General features: G+C 47.8%; 1 protein-coding gene across 4 annotated transcripts in view; it reads left to right on the top strand.

Moving 5' to 3' along the window:
• PLXNA4 (plexin A4) overlaps positions 1–20,021 on the top strand; it is a 401,976-nt gene that overhangs the window by 254,113 nt on the left and 127,842 nt on the right. For all 4 annotated transcript variants that reach the window (XM_053926493.2, XM_024555117.4, XM_071221702.1 and 1 more), the window contains exon 4: positions 1,706–1,837. In XM_053926493.2, coding sequence (XP_053782468.1) covers positions 1,706–1,837 — 132 coding nt within the window. The remainder of the gene's footprint in view (positions 1–1,705; positions 1,838–20,021) is intronic.

Raw genomic sequence — 20,021 nt, 5'->3', positions numbered from 1 at the left:
TTGAGGGTGAGGAGAGATCCTCTCTTCTCCCATCATGAACCACAGTCTCTGCTTTGTTCTGATCACACATGTTGATTGACTGGGCCTGCTTCCTGTCCATCACTGTGGTAAGGGAGTAAGATTACAGTGATTTGCTTAGGCCCATCAGGGACCACCCAGGAAGCAGGGAGTGGTTCCAATCCCACCAAAAAAGGTGAGAGAGGGTGGAATGGATGCTGGAGGGGCCATGCAAGTCATTACCGATGAACACAAAATTTTAAGACTGAGAGGTTATAGCGATGAAGAATTATATGCAAAGCCACCTTCCCGATGTCTAGGAAGGGCTTAACAATAATGCTTAAAAGTAAAACAAACAAACAAACAAACAAATCCTAGGATAAACCTAAAATCACACGTGCAAATCACAAAATACCCTGGCGTCAGAGTCCAGTGAATTCAGCAGAGACAAGAGGCAGCCGACTTTCGGGTGAATCGATGTGGTCGGTCGGTTGTCATCGCTGTGGTGTCCCTGTGGTAATTTAGCTCCTCTGAATAACTCTTCCATTCTCCTTGATCTTATGAGAAGTTAAAAATTAAACATTAAAAATTAAAAATAAGAGTCCATAGTGGGGATATCTGGAATGATATTTTTCTTTAGGTTCGTTATTAAAATCTCTAGAATTACACTGTGGGTATTTTACAGTCTTGTACAAATGGTATCTAATCAAGTCTGGCGATCCCCTTGCTCTTGCCTCTCCCCACCTCCCTCCAGGGCCCCCCTGCACCCCCACATCGTTGGGAACGTTCGGTCCTGACTACGTGAGTGGTATTAGCAGCACTGGGCAGGGATCCTGTCAGATCTATCAGCTCAGCCTTGTGATGATTCTGATTCTAGAGTGGGCCCAGCTTTTTTAGATTTGTCCTTAGTCATGGGGGGTACGACAAAATTCTTTCCCGGTTGTCTGAATGTTACCTAAGCGGTTCTAGGAAGGACTGGTGGATGGTGCAGGGACCATCTATCTGCTAAGTGCTTTTGTTCTCGGAAGGTTGAGGATGACTCATGCCCGAAGCACATTTTCCTGGAATGCCCACGTCCCCATCCCTGGGGACACAAACAGAACGTGTAGGAGGTTTCAGGGCTCTCCAGCTAGTCCAATATCTGAGGCATGAGCCATTGGTTCCGACGGGCAGCATGAGCCCACTTGGGGTAAACCTAACAGGAAGTAGGGGACCAGGGGCCCTTTGCCTGGTTCCCTCCAAGGTGCGGCAGAGATAGCTGGGTACCAATTGCAAAACAATAGGTTACACCTACGTGTTTTATGCTCACAAATATGGCAAATACGGTTCCTTTCTGTTACAGAATGACGCTCTGATCAGACGCAGATTCAGTTAACCCACTGTTCCCCAATCCCAGGCCCATTCCACACCGCCAGCACCATCCTCCCTCCAAGCTTACCTGAGGTGCCAGGAAGCAGAGAAAATAACACCGGTTCTTGGTGAAGCCTGGTTTGGTTGTCCCCTTCCTCCCCACCTCCACTTTTGCCATTCCCTGCGTGAGGCCATGGCACCCTGGGCCCTCCTGCTCTTTCGGGCCTGGCCTCTGGGCACTGTGGAGACAGCTCACTGCCTCTGCCCTAGTTGCTGGGAGGGTGTCTGGGCTGCAGCTCAACCATGAGCAGGGCAGGATCTGAACTCACCTCGGTTCTCCTCTCCCTCTTCTCCTCAGATCCGGGTGGACGGGCCCAAGGGCAATGCCCTGCAGTACGAGACCATGCAGGTGGTGGACCCTGGCCCTGTGCTCCGGGACATGGCCTTCTCCAAGGACCACGAGCAACTCTACATCATGTCAGAAAGGCAGGTAAGGCTGTGTGAGCTCTGTTGGACATTTGTCTTGCAACCAAGTACTCGGCTGTGGCTCAACCGAGACCTATAGGAGGCCAGCTGCAGAGAAGGGATTTGATTTATGGCTCAGTGTGAATTCTTCCAGTTTTGCTGCCTGGGGACTGAGGCTGAGCACCCCAATACAGGAAATGAAACATTTTAAATATCAAAGTATCTATAACTCTAGAACAAATCCACTAACTTCAAAAATGATGGTGTGTATAGGTTCTGAGTCAACATTTTCTCTCTTCTGAAGACACGTGGTGCAGATGCCCAAGCGTTTTGTCCTTGTTTCCCTAACAATGTCTAATCTCCTACCAAGGTCATCTTTCTAAACCCTGGAGGTCTGTGGTAGGCAGGGATTTGTTTCCTAAACGCCCTAGCTGAGGGAGCATCACGGAAGAGCCAGATGGAGGGAGATTCAGAGAATAAGGGCATGTGTCCCAAGTCTTCGGGTGTACCTATAACTCTCACATGGGACCTCCAGCAAATTCCACAGATACGGGGCAGGGACTGCTGTTAGCTATGCTCAGTTGGAAGGAGCAAAACTGGGCTTGCTTCTGGAGCTTAGCTGAGAACTATGTTCTTCAGGGGTTCTCAATCTCATATCAGAACTCTAAGTCTACAGCAGGCAAAGGAATAGATTTTGCCTTGGAAATTCCATGTGTGGAAGAGTATTTCCTGGAGAGTCCTCATTCACTGCCCCACAAGACACACCCATCCCAAGTGTGGATTAGCACTGCCATACCACTGAGGATGGATCGTTCCCAGGAGCTGTCCCTCCAGCCCATGAATATGTATGTGGCAAAGGCAGCAGCCATGAAGGGCAGATCCCCCCTCTTATTCATCTTCATTAGTGAGGTCTGAACTCCCCAGAGGACCTTGCTGACAGAGTCTGGATTGTTCCTCCTGTCCCCTCTCTGCATAGAGAGGGAGATAAATGCCACATTATGCCACCCACAGGCGTTGTGCATTATGCCTTGGCAGCCCACAGCAACTCCACCCTCCCCAAGAGCTCGATGACATCTTCTCTTGGTGTGGGACTCCCCACTCAGCCACACTGGGACCCATTGTGGTGCCCAGGGGAGGCTGCCCTGCCTGGGAAATGGCCTGACATAGGGCTGAGAGGGAAGCTTTTTACCCCAGGAGTCAGGACTGGGTATGAGGCTGCTTCTTTGCTTTCATTTCTTGCTCTCTTTCAAGGGACCCACATGCCCCACTCCCTGCCTACCTCCAAGTCCCTCACACCGAGGCCTCGGAGCTTTCCTTGATGGAATGAATCCTTTGGAGAAGACCTAAGATCTCCATAAGGCATTGACTATTTCAGGACTTCTGGCCTGATCTGAAAGCCAGGATTCTGGACCCAGGACTTAAAAAACATGGAAGGACTTCCAAAGATGGAAAATAGAAGTAATGTGGAGCCCCTTATGATAACTGGGTTGGGATTCTGAGCTCCTCATCCTCAGCCAGTCCACATCCCTGAGAGTGCACTCAGTGGTTGGAACCCATTCAGGCTGGTGGTGAGGCATGCTGGGAGCTCTGGGTTATTGGAAAGGAAAGAAGTCAGGAATGGATAGGACGAGGCCATTCATCCCTTCTGGGGCAGCTTCTTATAGAGATAGAGGGTTGCCTGCCACCCAAATCACTATCCCAAGGCCCTCAATTCATGGGCAAACACTGGTACCCAATGGGTTTGCAGAGCCGCTGTGGGGAGTGGGTGTAACGCTGTGGTTAATTGCACAGGTCTTGGTCGCAGAATACCTGAGCATGCACCTTGGCTCTACCATTTACTAAGCATGTTCTCAAGTAAGTTCCTTAAACTCTTAAAGACTCAACATTCTCAATTACCACTTGGAAGTAATAATAACATCTTATAGTGTTGTTCCAATGACCAAATGACGTAATGCATGTCATAAGCATAAAGCAAGCCTGGCACAGAGTAAGTGCAGGCTGTCATCCTTACAACGTTGCAACCGGAGTGTCTGAACATTGGCTGTATTTGGCATCAGGCACATGGTGACATCAAGATTCTGGGTGATCTGTCTATCGGGTAGGAAGTGCAGGAGTCCAAGTCAAGGCCAAGGTGGGCAGGGAGCAGAAACCTGGTCCCAGGGAGAGCAAATCAGGAACCCACAGCCTGCTTTACTGACTGGACACACCAAGTAGAGCTCGAGGCAAGAGCACCTGGGTGAATAGACCGGAGATATGCCAGGCAGCCCAGAGAGTTGGGACTGACTCCAGCCTCTGTCACTGGTGGGTTGGTGTCACCAACAGTGGGTCAGACACTTGCAGGGCCAACTCTGCAGACTAACAGTGTTCGCTAAGCAGTGATGTCTGCTCTGCCTGGGAGGCACTGCCCTTTCTCATCTGGCTAAGTTTTCCCTGTCCTTCAAAACTTAGCTCCGCTGCCACAGTCTCCAGTGAGTGACTCCTGACCTGTGGTTAGACCTCTGTGTTAGCTCTTCCCAGACTGGGCTGAGATGTCGACTTGCTTGTCTTCCTCTCCTAACAGACTGCATGGGGCAGCTTGAGGGCAGCCCTGCATCTTCTTTGCCTGCCTAAACCTTATCTGATAGGCCCTTGATGAATATTTGATGAATGAATAAATGAATGAATAAATCCCCAGTGTCTTTATTGAACCATAACTGGGAAAGAGAGGGACTGATAGAAATTATTTATTGCTTATATTAATTTCCAAGTTTGAACTTAGATAATTAAAAAACTACACTTCATATAAAAAACATCTCCCAAACTTTGGGCATCTGTTTATTACTGCCAAGAGCAATGGGAGCATCTTTTGTTATAATATTTGGCATCTTGTCCGCAGTTCCTGAAATCTCTTTAGAGCCATAAAGGTGAAATGGGTGTCTTGTTGTTCCTAACAAGCCTCTTTCAACCACAGGTGAGTTCATGTGAATGGCAGATTTTTAGAAAGGCCCTAAAGATGGGGGGCTGGTTGCCAGGGGAACCAATCGTGTGATTAGAGGGTTGGAAGGGGTAAGGACTGTGATACTAATGGAGATAGAGAAGGAGTGTGGTGTGTGTGAATGTGCATGTCTGTCCCTGTCTGTGTGTCTCCAGCAGCCCTTTCTTACTCTGCACGTGTCTGTGTGTTTGTATATGGTGAATATTTGCTACAACTGTTATTCCCAAGGGGACATCTATACACACTGAAACATCATGATAAAAACCTGCCAGACTGATGGGAGGGAAGGGAAAGGAAATGTCAGTGAGGCAGATAAGTGAGGAGCTGAGGTGGCCAACCCAGGGTTGTCCTCAGGTGCCCTGGAGTGACAACCCCTACTAGGAGAGAAGCTGTTCCCCACACAAGGCAACCCTCTTCTTGGATAGGCCCCAGACCAAGTAGCAGATTTCCAGTAAATTTCAGCCTCCCTGCCATCCCACACAGCAGCTCTCAGCTCTCCTGCCTAGGAGCGGGGGCCTCAAACATGTTTCTGCTTTGGATACACACTTTCAGTTGGGTCTGGTCCAAAGCCGTCTTTCCTGTGCTGACTCTGGTTGACAGTGGTCTGCTGTCTGCTCCCAGGTGCCTGGGGACACTCACAGGCTGTCCCTCATGAGGTGGTGCCACTCAAGTCCTCGCTGTGATCCAGGACACAGGTGCCTGCAGGGGCTGAGGAGGTGGGTCTGGAGGCAGGTCTACCTGCAGCTCAGGAGGCAGGGCCAGGCGGGCAGCTCTGCTGGGCTCCTTCTGATGCAGGCATTCCGAGGCTCCGGGGACGCACGACGCACTGGGGTTCTTGGCTTCACCCAGGAAAGAATCCAAACACCAGCCAGCATAGAGTTTAAAGTAAAGGAGAGTTTATTAGTGAAGGAGAGGGACCGAGAGAAGGCTACTCCACAGGCAGAGCAGCCCCCCCACCCCCAGTGGGGTTTGTTTCTTTAATTGAGACTCATTTAATTGAAAGGTAGGGCATTCAGGAGGGCGGAGGAATATTCAGGATGTTTCTGGGGAGAGGGGCGGAGACTTCTCAGAAGAGCACTGTCAGCCACGTTGCGTCCACATGTGGCCTTTCTGTTTCCAATCACGGTGGCACTGGGTGTGTCGGTTAGTATGCCAATGTGTCACAGGGATCACGTGACGAGGCTCGGTGTTACAGCAAGGTGAAATTAGTTGCCATGTTGGATCGAACTGGTCTCCTGCGGGTTCTAAACCAGAAATCCGTTGGGGGTTGGTCTTCATATCTTCTTGACAGTCCCTGTAACCCATATTGATTACAGCCGTTTGCCACATACCCTGTCTCACTTGCAGCCTCAGCCAGTGAAGTAGGAGGGCCATCTTGCTTTCTGATGTATTATCCAGGCCTGATTCATTCATTCACTCAACAAATACTCACTGAGCATCTGCTATGTGCCAAGAGCTAGCTGAGGCATCAGGGGAAACAACAATGAAGAAACAGATAAATATCCCTGACTTTAGGAGCTTGCAGTTTTAGCAAGAGGAAGCAGTAAAGAAGCAGTCAGCACACCAAGAGATCATGTGGTCAGTTGGCAGGTGATGGTGCTGTGGGACAAGGAAGTGGCGTGGGGGTCAGTGGGTCCCAGAGGGTTGCAGCTGTAAGTGGAGTGGGCACCGAAGGCTGCCCAGAGAAGCTACAGTGGGGGAGGGGGGCTGTGAGGGCTACCTGCCCCCTCCCTGGTGTTAGTGTTTCTCTTCAGACTCTGCTTGGGGTTGTAAAATTGAGAAGAGGGTGAAGCCTGCACAGTGGGAGGGAATCCGTGAGAGGATGCTTTTGAGGTTGTGGTTTTTCCCACATTGAGAGTTTCAGAGGTAAGTTCAGTTCAAGGGGAAGGTGGTCCTGTGGCCCAACCCAGGCTCATTTTGGGGTTTGGACTCTTAACTGGATGGTGTCTCCGCTGAGCTCCCTGTGTGATGAGGGGGACCTTACTGCTTCTGTGTGCCTCGATGTCCCTCCCATCCCCAGTCTGCCTCTCTGGGTTGTTCTGAGGATTCTGGTGGGAAGCCTGACGATCTCAGAGGATGGCTGATGTTGTTCTCACAGGAGATACAGTTGTGGAGAGTTTCTGCAGCCAGAAGCAAGTGATGGGCTCTGGGAAGAATGACCCTGATTCTGTCGGCACTGGGTCCCTGGCTGTGCCTCCTTGAGGTGTGTTTGGGGTGACACAGCCACCTCTCCATCATTCTTCCCGCCCCTGAAGGGGACCAAGCGGTACATTCTAGTTTGTTTGGATGGCTGACACTGTGACAAACCCATGTGGACGTTTGCCCCTGGCACCCAGACCAGGCACTTTATGATAGCTCCCGAGAGACAGAACTTGAAGCGCAGGCCTGGGAGAGAACAGTGGGGAACAAGCCACCTCAGGCACTCACCAAAAGAGAAAATCATTGCAGTGTTTCACCCAGTTCACTCGGGTGGACACCGTCCCACTTGTCTGGAGCTGATCCCGAAGGTTCTAGCATGTCGGGAACACGACGTTCCCACCTCTCACTTCCCTCTCAGAAGGCGGCCGACTCCCCAGTTCCCCCCGGCCCAGAACCAGAGGGAGCCGGGCAGGGCAAACGGTTTCCTAGCGGGGATTCTCCACTGCAGCATGAGACCCCTTTTAACTGGAAAAACCCTCCAGGTTATTCAGGTCCAAGTCTCTCCTGTGGCCTTTCTGCCCCATGACTGATGTGCAGACTGAGGCCCAGAGAAGTCAACGGCTGGCCTGAAGTCACACAGCAGGCTGGAAGAGGAGCTGAGTGAGATCCGGCTCAGCACCTGTTGTGATGTTTTCGCCAGCCCTCTTGCAAGGAGGAACTTGGAGCTCCTTGTGGAGCAAGAGACGCCCTTTGTCTCCTAGTCTTCCCAGCAGGGGATTTGTGGACCCCATTCCTCAGCCTCCAAAGAGAACCTTAGAAAACTAAAGGACTGGCTGGGGGTGGGGCAGGTTGAAGCGGGCATTAGGGGTGAGAGTAAGAACTCAGAACTGCCCCCATTGCTCTGTGGAGGCTCCTTGATTTGTTCTTCCTTAGTTCCAGCCTAGTATGAGTTGAGCCCTTTACAACGTCTATTCTAGAGCTTCTTGGGGTACACAGGGCCCCAGACATGGCCAGTCCACCCCATAGAGAGAATCAGCAGAGAAGCACCCCCCACCCCACCGTCCTGTTCCAACGGACATGCTTTTAGGGATCACTCATGTAGGCATCAAGGTCTCTAACGTCTGAGTGGGATCGAGTCCAGTGACCTGCCTGAGAGGAAGAGATGACAGTGGCCTGACATTTCTCAGACAGTCGTGGGGGTGTCTGGCATCAGTGGTGCGTGCAGGACAGGGACCACAGGTGTCATGGGCAGGCCGTGAACTTGGGTTTTCACCCTGGCCCTCAATGCTCACCAGCTCTGCCACCCGAAGTAAGTCACTCAGCCACCTCATTTGTGCTTCAGTTTCTTCATTTGTAAAATACACGTGATGATGTTTACCTTTCAGGACTCTCAGGGTTAACATCAGTATAGGTAAGGTGCCTGGCAGGTATCGAGTCCTTACCAAGTTGAAGGTTGTCATCGTCATCATCATCACCATCACCATCATCACTAGGAAACATGTTGTTGCTAGGGGTGCGGAGGCCTGAACACATCACTGTTTGGGGGCTAAAGGTCATTTCAGCTCTAGGTGCTAGCGTCCCCAGATTCCCCAGCACCCCCATTCATTTCAAAGTCCCCCAGAAAATACGAAGGCTGTGTGCTCCCTTCACACACACCTATTTACACCGCCCTCAAGGGGCGTGGAGGAGCTGGAGCCTGGGGTCTCCCTCTCCAGTCAGAGCTCCATGTGGCCTCTGTGGGGCTTCGTGGGTTTTTCTTTGTGACTCTACTTCCTCTCTGGGGGACAAATTTAGTCCATTTAGGCCCAGCCCCACCAACTCAAGGCTGCCACAGATACCAACTGGGCAGCTGAAATAGCTTCTGGCTCCTCAGGTGTCAGGACAGAAGGGAGTGGCTTGTTCCCCTTCTCCCTGCCCAGAACAAGAGAAGAAGAGCAACTATACAAAGGTGGGGCAGGGGTGGATGAGGGAGGGGGTGGAGCAGTGGGAGAGAGGCAGGAAATCTAAGGGGCAGGCGGTAGGGGAGGAGCCTAGTAGCTCTCTCATCCTGAACTCCATTAAGCATCTGTCTCCAGCAATTGCCTGACTGTCAGATGCTCTCCCCACACAGGGCACTTGAAGAGCCATTTTTAAGACAACCACCCTCAATATTCTAGTTAACAGCACGTGAGGAGACTGCACCGCACAGGCAAGCAGGGCAGGGGCTGTGTCTCTGCCCCTTTCAGTCCATCCCCCGCTGTGGGCTTGTTCAGTGTTCACTGTGTGCCCAGCGCAGGGCTAGGCACTGTGAAGAGCAGAGAAGTGCAGAAGAAGGAAGGCCTGTTCTGGAAGCTCTGTAGGGGTGAGGTGGGAACAGTGAAAAGAAAGTGGTCCACTGGGAGGTTACCCTGGAACCCCACTTCCTGGTAGAGTTAGGGCTCAGCCAGGAAAATGTCAGCTTGAAAGAATGGAGCTCCTGGGATGTTTCCTGAGACAGTGCTCCATTCTGTGAGCACCTCCTGGCTCCCCACCTCCTCTTACGTGGGTGGATCTGGATGTCAGAAGCTGGCCCACACATCCCAGCCCTCGCCCCTGGGGGTGGGGGACAGCATCTGAGTGGCAGTGGCTAAGTTCCTGAGGACTCATGGACTTGTGCCTAAGTTCTGCAGAAAGAGAGGCTGGAAACATCCCATACTAGAGTGAACTGTGAACTCGGTTTGACTATCAATGAGGTGTTTTCAGAAGCAAATAGATGCATGTGAATTTGTGCCATTGCGCAAGTGACTAGTTGGCATTAGTGATGTCACGTGACTTTACCAAATGCAATACAGGTATCAAAGCAGAAATTAGAAATCGCAGAACTGTATCTGATCTGAGTCTGTTTTTTCTTAAATATATTTTATTGATTATGCTATTACAGTTGACCAATTTTCCCCCCTTCACTCCCCTCTACCCTGCACACCCCCTCCCACCCACATTCTCCCCCTATAGTTCATGTTCATGGGTTGTACATATAAGTTCTTTGGCTTCTACATTTCCTATACTATTCTTACCCACCCCCTGTCTATTTTCTACCTACCATTTATGCTACTTATTCTCTGTACCTTTCCCCCCTCTCTCCTCCTCCCACTCCCCTGTTGATAACCCTCCATGTGATCTCCATTTCTGTGATTTTCTTCCTGTTCTAGTTTTTTGCTTAGTTTGCTTTTGTTTTGGTTTTAGGTGTGGTTGTTAATAACTGTGAGTTTGCTGTCATTTTACTGTTCATATTTTTTATCTTCTTTTTCTTAGATAAGTCCCTTTAACATTTCATATAATAAGGGCTTGGTGATGATGAACTCCTTTAACTTGACCTTATCTGACAAGCACTTAATCTGCCCTTCCATTCTAAATGAAAGCTTTGCTGGATAGAGCAATCTTGGATGTAGGTCCTTGCCTTTCATGACTTGGAATACTTCTTGCCAGCCCCTTCTTGCCTGTAAGGTCTCTTTTGAGAAATCAGCTGACAGTCTTGTGGGAACTCCTTTGTAGGTATCTGTCTCCTTTTCTCTTGCTGCTTCTAACATTCTCTCCTTCTGGTTAATCTTGGGGAATGTAATTATGATGTACCTTGGTGTGTTCCTCCTTGGGTCCAGCTTCTTTGGGACTCTCTGAGCTTCCTGGACTTCCTGGAAGTCTATTTCCTTTGCCAGATTAGGGAAGTTCTCCTTCATTATTTGTTCAAATAAGTTTTCAATTTTTTGTTCTTCCTCTTCTCCTTCTGGCGCCCCTATAATTCAGATGTTGGAACGTTTCAAGATGTCCTGGAGGTTCCTAAGCCTCTCCTCATTTTTCTGAATTCTTGTTTCTTCATTCTTTTCTGGTTGGATGTTTCTTTCTTCCTTCTGGTCCACACCATTGATTTGGGTCCCAGTTTCCTTCGCATCACTATTGGTTCCCTGTACATTTTCCTTTGTTTCTCTTAGCATAGCCTTCATTTTTCCATCTAATTGGCCACCAAATTCAACCAATTCTGTGAGCATCCTGATTACCAGTGTTTTGAACTGTGCATCTGATAGGTTGGCTATCTGTTCGCTGCTTAGTTGTATTTTTTTCTGAAGCTTTGATCTGTTCTTTCATTTGGGCCTTATTATTTTTTTTTTGTCTTGGTGCGCTTGGTGTTACATAAAGGGGCAGAGCCTTAGGTATTCACCGGGGTGGGGTGATGCGGGTTGCTGCACTGTGACTGTACATGGGGGAGGGGCCGAGAGGGAACAATGCCGCTTGCTCCACTCTCTGCCGGATTTCAGTCACTCCCTCCTCTACCCACAATCAAATTGGGCCTTTCTGGTGCTGATTCCTGAGTGGGTGGGTTTGTGTATGTTCTAGGTCCCCATGGGCCTCTCCAAAGAACTCTCCTGTGAGTCTGGGAGTTTCTCCTGCTGCCGCCTCAACCCCATGGGTGTTTTTAATCAGTGGTTTGAGCCTTTATTTCCCCGCACTAGAACTCTGGGCTGTGGGGTCTGCTGCCAGGTCTGCCAGCTGCAGCCTGGCCCACCCTGCTCCATAATCTGCCACCTCACTGGGTCCACCAGCCGCCGCCTTGCCATGAGTCCTCTCTACCCGGCTGCCTGTTTCTGACCCTCCTACCGGTCTGGATGAATGTGTCTTCTTTATCTCCTTGGTTGTCGGACTTCCATACAGTTCGATTTTCTGTCAGTTCTGGTTGTTTTTTGTTTTTAAATTGTCATTGTCCTTCTTTTGGTTGTGCGAGGAGGCCCAGTGTGTCTACCTACACCTCCATCTTGACTGGAAGTAGTCTGATCTGAGTCTCTTAAATGCAGTTAAATATCGTGCGTAGACAATGGAGATACAAATTTGAAACAGAGCTAGACATGACACAATCATTTCAAAGGGATGCATGATGGTTGAGGGAAAACTGTCTGGATATATTTATTTAGAGAAAGTTGTGCAAAACCACAGAGGAGTGGAGAAGCAAGTTGGAAATCAGTATATCCTTCTCAGAAAGGATTCAGGGTTGGTGCAGAAAGCTGTCCTGTTGTACCTGTTGGGTGGCCTGGAGGTGGCTCAGGAGCCACCAGCCCTGGTTTCTGGCCCTGGATCTGCCACTTTCTATCTGTATGACCCCGGGCAAGATATTTAACTTCTGAGCACTTCTGTTTTCTCAACAGTAACATGGGGATGTGCTGTTGCCTGAGTGGTTACAATGGGTAAATTAGAAAACATATAAAATTCTTAATGCAGTGCCTGGCACAGAACGAGGGCTCAATAACTCTTAGCTTTCACCTTTATTATTTTCAATATGCTGGACTACTAGAAGGGTGCCTATATTTCATTGAAAAAAATTGCCTATAATATTTTTACTTCCATCATTGACAAGCTCACTCCTTCTTCTTCTAGGATGCATCATACCCCTGGGTTTTGGTGCTTAGAGTGACAGAGAGCAGACCAGGTGGCCTCCAATGGACACACTTCCCAGTCAGCTTGAATCCGAGGGTGCTGAGGGCCCATCAGCTATTCCAGTGGACTGTTTGTGTCCAGCTTGTTTCCTTGAGACACTGCCTTTGGTAGGGGTCACCACTAACACCTGAGGTTACCTTCATGGTAAGAAAAGAGGCCCCTAATGCTCTGAAGCTACCTTTAATCCACAAGACTTTGTACAACATGCTCACTCTCATTAACATGAGGGCATCCTGCCCTGGCTGGTGTGGCTCAGTGGGTTGAGTGATGGCCTACCAACCAAAAGGTCACCAGTTCAATTCCCAGGCAGGGGACATGCCTGGCTTGCGAGGCAGGACCCCAGTTGGAGGCATGTGAGAGGCATGTTTCTCTCCCACATGGATGTTTCTCTCCCTCTCTTTCTCTTTGCATTCTCCTCTCTCTAAAAATAAATATATATATATTTTTTTAAAGAGTAAGGGCATCTCCAGATGCAAGCAACACACACATGAAGTTTGGCCTGGAAATGAGGCCCCCACCTTTCCCTTGCCCAGTGTTACTTTAGGCTTTGGTTAGTTCAGGATGCTAAGTGGTGCTTAGAATGATCAGATGGTAAGAAAGTATGAGAACTTTTCTTTTTCTGTTTAAAACAAAAAGTCAGGCTTTACATATATTTACTATACAGTTGATACTGGATACTGTTCCCCTGCCTTTGCCCACATGTCAGCCATTCACGTGTCAGGTCGGGATGAAGACCACACAAGGGCCACATTGCTGACCCCGGCCTGCTTACTGCTGGTCCAGTTTCAGTGCATTACGGCCAACTGCAATTTACACGTGACAGCATCAATATTGTGAGAACCGTCTTGTAACCAGAATCTTTACACTACTTGCTGCCAGATGAGAGTGGCCATGACCACTTTTTGTACAGCACAGAGGTTTGCTGGTTGTGGAAGCATTATTAAACATCTTTCTTTTAAAAGAACCAAAGTGTTCCGCTTTTGCTGACCTTTTCAGTTCTAACAAGCAGCTGTCAGAAGAATGTCGCTTTGCAGATAACTTTGAACAATTACCCCTTCCCCTGCCCCTCAATAAGAAGGCAGTGTGTTAGCAATGAGTTATAAAGTAACTACTTTTAGGAAATAATTATGGCATGGAGAGACCATTTTAGAAAGGAAGAAAAAGGATGTTGGGAAATATTTTCATCTTTATGTAATTTTGTTGTTGATATGACTAAGTGTGACACTTTAATAATTCCTATCTAAAATCTTTAAAAACTTGGAAACAGAATTTTCTACTTGCCTAAAAATCTTCCAAATGAAGAATTTCAGGGAGTTTTGATCCATTTGTTAAAAAATGTAAAAATGTAGCACTGACCGATGAGTTGAAAGGACGGCTGATTGACATCAGAGAAGATGGAAATCTACTAGCTCAATTTCAGCAGCAGTCTTTGCATAGTTGGTACGTGAGACCCAAAAAAGGACCTTGATTTACTCAGCATAGCCAACAACGTGTTTTTTGCATCTCTGTGTCTGCGAGCTTCGTTCCCCATTATGACAGCCTTTAAAGCGAAGTATTGAAATAAATTGAACCTTAGACCTCGGAACTCCTTATCACTAAGTGCTAAATGAAGATTTTAAGAAATGATGAAGCCAATCCTAACACATCAGTCTCACCATTATGGATAATTTTCTTGGTGGTAGCAAAATGTTTTGTATCATTCATTCAGCAAATAAAATAACACTATTTTTATCTTTACCTCACTACCTAACTTGATAATGTTAATCAGGATGTTAATCAGTAGAACGTACATATGCTTTATAAACACTCATAGGTGTTTTGTAGGTTCATGCTCAAAAAATGTTACCAGAGGGTGTGCAGTCACAACTCTTTGGAGACCCCTGGCTGTTGGAGTGTGTTGATTAGCAGCTGCTTTATATATTAATCTCATTTCAATCTGTGACTTTCACTTTCCTGTTCCCTTCTAAAACTATCTCCTTTTTACCCCAAAGTGTGTTGTTTAGTCCCAGCTCAGCAGTCCACAGAGCCCACTGTGTGCCTGCATGTTCGGGTGGGAGAAGCCAATGTGGTCAGTTCCTTTATTTCTGGGTAATTTACCCAGGGCATTCTAGATCTTTCTGGGGCCCTGGTCCCTGGGCAGCGGACAGAAAATTTTCTCGGAGAGCTACCATAGTAACTTGAGATGGTGCTGACAGATAAGAAAGCCCTCAGACAAGCAGACACATTACGATGGCTTTGTCCATGAAAGCTGCCAGGGAAGACTCTTGCCTCGATGTGGCCAGAATGACTGTGACTGTGGAGCTTGAGAACAGTGACACAGACATAAAGCTGTCAGACCAGAGTGAGCCCCATCTCCTGATGTCTCCCATTTCCCATTCTTTTCTCTTTTGTCTCATTTCATTCCCGTTCTTCCCTTCGTCTGATTTTTGGCATTCCCCCAACCTTCCTCCTTACGTTTATCTCAATCTCTTGCCTCGTTCTCCTCCACATTCATGTCCCATTTCCCCAGTTCTGGAGGAAGGAGGGGGAGCTGGAATGGGGTCAGGCCAGTGTTTTCAAACTGTTGGTCATGACACATTAGTGGGTCGAGAAATCAATTTAGTGGGTCACAAAATCAATTTAAAGGGTCACCACCAGAATTTTTTTTTTAATGGCATAGAATAAAATCGAATAGAGCAGTGTCCATCAAGCATGGTGAGGATAAGTACTATTTGTGGAACTATATATGAGTGTGTACGCATGTGCCCTGGGTTGGGGCATAATCCATATCTCTTGCCATGAGTCGTGGTCAAATGAAAGCCACTGGTCTCGGGAATGACATTTTGCATGCACTGGCAATAAGATGACTTCAGCTTTGGGCATCCAGCTCATATTTCAAACATTGATAATGATATTATGTGACCCTCCACTAGTTTTTATTCAAGCGACTCCTCAATTAGATAATTAGGCTTCAACAGGTACTGGTTGACAGTTTAGTGTGACAGCTGTGGGGTAGTGAGTGGGCTCGGACACAGAGTAAGGCTCGATGGGATGAAGCCCTTGACTTGTGAGATCTTGACTTCTGAGTCTTCTCATTATGGACCAGATCAATGCTTTCCAACCTATGAAGACATGCATGGAAAACAAATGTATTTGTACAGCCACTGGGTCTCCTCACGACAAGAGGGGACCAGATTCTGAGGACACTGCCCTCTCTGGGCATTTCCCAGCTTCCCCAAGGGCTGAAAGAATCAAAATGATAGCACACAAATGGCCCATCCTTAGTATCACAGAGTACCACCACTCACCAGAGCGGGACGCACTGCGCAGATGGCCACAGTACACAGATAGGATTGGAGCTCTTTGTTCCCGCAACTCTGTGTGCGGACCCCCATGCGTGGAACATACAAAGATGCACAAGACATCTACGCCCTCTAGGAGCCTACTATTTAGTGGCTGTGCCCACCACCTGCAGTTTGCAAGGAATACCGTGTGGCACAGGACCAGCTGAGCCATGATTAGCTTTCCTTTGCAGTGGCCTCTGCTCGCCTGGAGCCTTGACACTTGAAAGTTTCTTTTCTCCTTGTGGGAACCGAACACAACCCCTGCACGGCCTTGCAATCTTGGTATTTTTTTTATAGACACAAAGTGAAGGCAAGTTGAAATGAGAGGGAGAGACTCCAGTGGCTTTCCAAATGCCGAGTCCTGCTGCACGCACTGCGTGCACTGAGGGGAATGAAACTAATTACTACCTTCTTACAGAGCTGAGCATGGGTGGATACGCCCTTGAAAGTGGCCAGCAGAAAGGCTTCTTGCAAACCAGTCTCTCTGCTGGAGCCTTCACCGCCCGAGGACCCCTGCCTTGGGCCATTAGCAAAGAGGCTGGTCATTATTAACTAGTTGGCATTGACTGATGACACCAAGCTTTTTTTGGCTGCACATGGGCAGTTGGCAGGCGCTGAGTTGACCCCTGGAATTTGGAATTTATTCTGCCATGAAAACAAAGAAATAAATTAGAGGAATGTACAAAAGCCCCCAGGGTTAGACTCATTGGTTAAAGACAACTCAGCAAGCCTCTGCTGGCCCCTCCCCAAGGCCATGCCCACCAGGAGAATCCTGTCTTGCTTAACACTCCAGATTCCTGGCCCTGCCCCTCTCCAGACCAGAAGAGAGATTTGTTTTATTGTTTTATTGTTCTATTTATTGCCGTCGGCTGCTCTGGAGCCTGGGACCATGGTAAGAGACAGTGTCTGTGCAACATCTTGCACACTGAAGAAGATTCAGAAACTTCGCCGTGTTTTTATATGAGATCCATTCTATAAAATATGCTTATATGGTAGATTGTCTGTTATGAGTCCCACAGGAATCCTTCTGCACAGACAATAACTCTTCTAACAGTAATTTATTTTGTCAGGTCATATTTGATTTTTTTTGAAAGTGAGATGCCCTTGTTATCAAATGAAATCCTTTCAACTCAATTCAGCAAGCACACATTGTTGACCTACTGGAGGGGCTGGCAAGCTACAGTCCAAGTCTGGTGGGCCGCCTGTTTCAGCAAGTGAAGTTTTATTGGAACCTGGTCTCGCCTGTTCATTTACATCTCATCTATGGCTGCTTTAGCACAGTAGCAACAGGCCATATAGTCTCTACAGACTCTCACATATAGACTCACTGGCCTTTTCTAGACAACAGTGTCATTTTTTCTGACCTACTGTGGGTTAAATGCTGAGGTTAGGGACCAAAGGGGCGCATCCTGACCCTCAGGGAGGCTGAGGGTTCCTGATGAGAAGGCTTTGAAACACGTAAGGCAGGAACGGACAGCAGTTTCTGGACTTTGGCTCGGCCACACAGCCTCTGAGTCCGGCCCACCCAGGACATCCCACGACTCGTCTCAGCAGGGAAATCGTGGGCGGGCATCCAGGCCTGCGTTCCACTTTGAGCCATCCTCACCCAGCCCCTCTGGAGGCTCTGTCTTCACAGCCCCAGGGAATCGGTGTGGCAGTTTGTGTTGTGTGGATGCTCAATAAGGGTTCGGTGCCTTTAAATGAATCCTTGCACTGATTTGGGGTAGATGGGAGAAACTTACATGAAATGGCCTTATCTTTACCAATTAAAAAAAAATCCCTTATGGAACTTGGACCAAACTCGTGAGGTTCAACTCCCTACATCTCACCTCAGGCCAGGACCTTGGCTTTGGCTTTAAACCAAGGTCCAAGCATCTCCCAAATAATTAAACCATTTTGGTAATTGCCTTCTCTGCTGCCACTGTTCCTGGAGAATGTCTGTACATTTTTAGTCATATAGGGAAAACAGGGCCCAATAACTTATTCCTCTTCTGCTTTTCCTCTAAAATCTCCTAAATCCCACCACCACACAGAAGGAAATTTTTTAAAAATCAAAACGAGAACAATAATTGTATGTGACAAGATTATTTATATAGCTGTTCTTCCTGCGATAAATCCATCCGGGAGCTCCGCACCTCCTCCACATGCCAATTCATAAATCAGGAAATGCTATTACCCACTGGCCATAAAAAGAGAGCCCGCCCCAACACCGAGGACTCATTTCAGAAGGGGCTGCCCCATTTCAGGGCAGAAATGAGCTCACAAAATCCACCTGGCTGTCCAGAGGGAGGAGAAATGTCTTTTACTTGATAAATAATCAGTCTTCCCTTCCTCTCAATCCTTTTCCCCTTAGATATATATAGAATTAATGGCACAGATATATGCCATTCCACAGAAATAATAATAACAGGGCTAACTAGATTGAAACGAGGCAAAGGGCAAGAGTGGGCATGGTGAGAAGCCTGCCCATTTCCTGGTTTAAATGTAGTTCAGGAATACACAGCTTGGAGACAATGTAGTGAGAGTCCTCCGTTCTGGGCATCCGTCCTACCAACACCCACCAAGGACAGGAAGAGTGCCGAGGAAAAGGGCAGGGAAGCGGGGGTCATTGCAGAAGAGACTGGAGGGGTAGGTGGAAGTCACTGGATGTGTTTGTGGTCCCTCCAGTGTATTTGAATACTTCGTTTTCATCCCAGGGGCTGTGTGTTGAAATGGGAAGAGGATGTAAAGTTAAAGGAAAGAGAAGAATGGAGGGGAGAGAATGAGAAAGAAAGTGGAAGGGAAATTCATTGAGGAGTATATGATCATAATAGTCACTGGACAAGATACAGTGTAGACAAAGCACACAATGCCCACGTATGTATGTAGCTTACATGCTAGGGGGGTGGACGTAGACAATAAACACGTCAGCAAATAAATAACCAAGATAATTTCTTCTAGTGACTGAGTGCTATAATTGAAATAAAACTGAGTCACATAATAGAGAGAAACCGCAACTAGCGATGGGGTGAGGCTGGTTCAGGCTAGGTGGCCCAAGAAGCTCTTTCTGAGTAGGTGACATGCGAGCGAGCCATTGAATATCTGTGAGGAAACCATTCTAGATCAAGGAAACAGCAACTGCAAAGGCCCTTGAAGCAGGCTACAGTTGGTATATTCAAGTAACAGAAAGTCAGTCACCATAAAGAGGGAAGTCAGGAGCAAAGGGGAACCCACCTGGAGACAACGCTGGGAATCTCCCACTGCTGGGGCAGTGCTCGCCCCAGGTGCTGGGGACTATTTTCTGTCCGTTCATCCAGTACAGTAACAGGGAGTCATGCAAAAAAAAAAAAAAAAAAAAAAGGAGAAGCCCCTTCCACTTTTTGTCTATTGCCTGGACTGGTCTTTGCTGGAACAGTTTAGTCCACTAGTAACCTATCTACGAGAGAGAGAGAGAGAGAGAGAGAGAGAGAGAGAGAGAGAGAGAGAGAGAGAGAGAGATTGAGAGATTGGTGCTCCATCAGAAAACAGCAATAATGAGAGCTAATAGCTACTTACTGTGTCATGTTGTCCTGGCAGAGTCTGTGGGGCGGGGGTTGTGTTTTGCTAGCTTTATTGGGGTGTAATTAACATCCAGTCACCAAATTTAAGTGTAGAATTATATGGCAGTGATGAACTAGCTCTGCTTCCTGATTGTGGCCCCTGATTCATGTGGTTACACTAATCTATACATGTGATAAGGTGACAGAACTATTAATACACACTTCACAACAGTGTCAGTTTCTTGGGTTTTTTAGTATTTTTTTATTGATGATGCTATTACAGATGTCACATTTTTTCTCCTCTTTATCCCCCTCTGCCCAGCACCCCCAATCCTTCCAGCATCCCCCCTCCTTGGTCCTGTCCATGGGTCATATATATAAGTTCTTTGGCTTCTCCATTTCCTACATGTTCTTAACCTTCCCCTGTCTATTTTGTGCTTACCAATTATGCTCCTTATTCCCTGTACATTTCCCTCCATACTCCCCCCTCCCCCTCCCCATTAATAACTCCTCCCTGTGATCTCCGGTTCTATGGTTCTGTTCCTGTTCTAGTTGCTTAGTTTGTTTTTGTTTTTGTTTTAGGTTCAGTTGTTGAGAGTTTGAGTGTTTGTCATTTTACTGTTCGTAGCTTCAGTCTTTTTCTTAGATAAGACCCTTTAACATTTCATATAATAAGGGCTTGGTGATGATGAACTCCTTTAACTTGACCTTATCTGGGAACTTTCTTGGTTTTGATGTTACAGTTTTGTAAGATGCAATCATTGGGGAAACTGGGTGAAGGGTACATAGAACCTCTCTGTATTATCTGTGCAGCTT

Source organism: Desmodus rotundus, chromosome 6 (genome assembly GCF_022682495.2).
Source record: "Desmodus rotundus isolate HL8 chromosome 6, HLdesRot8A.1, whole genome shotgun sequence".
Taxonomy (NCBI): domain Eukaryota; kingdom Metazoa; phylum Chordata; class Mammalia; order Chiroptera; family Phyllostomidae; genus Desmodus; species Desmodus rotundus.
The sequence above is the reverse complement of the archived record's forward strand: the minus strand, read 5'-3'. Positions and strand labels throughout refer to the sequence as shown.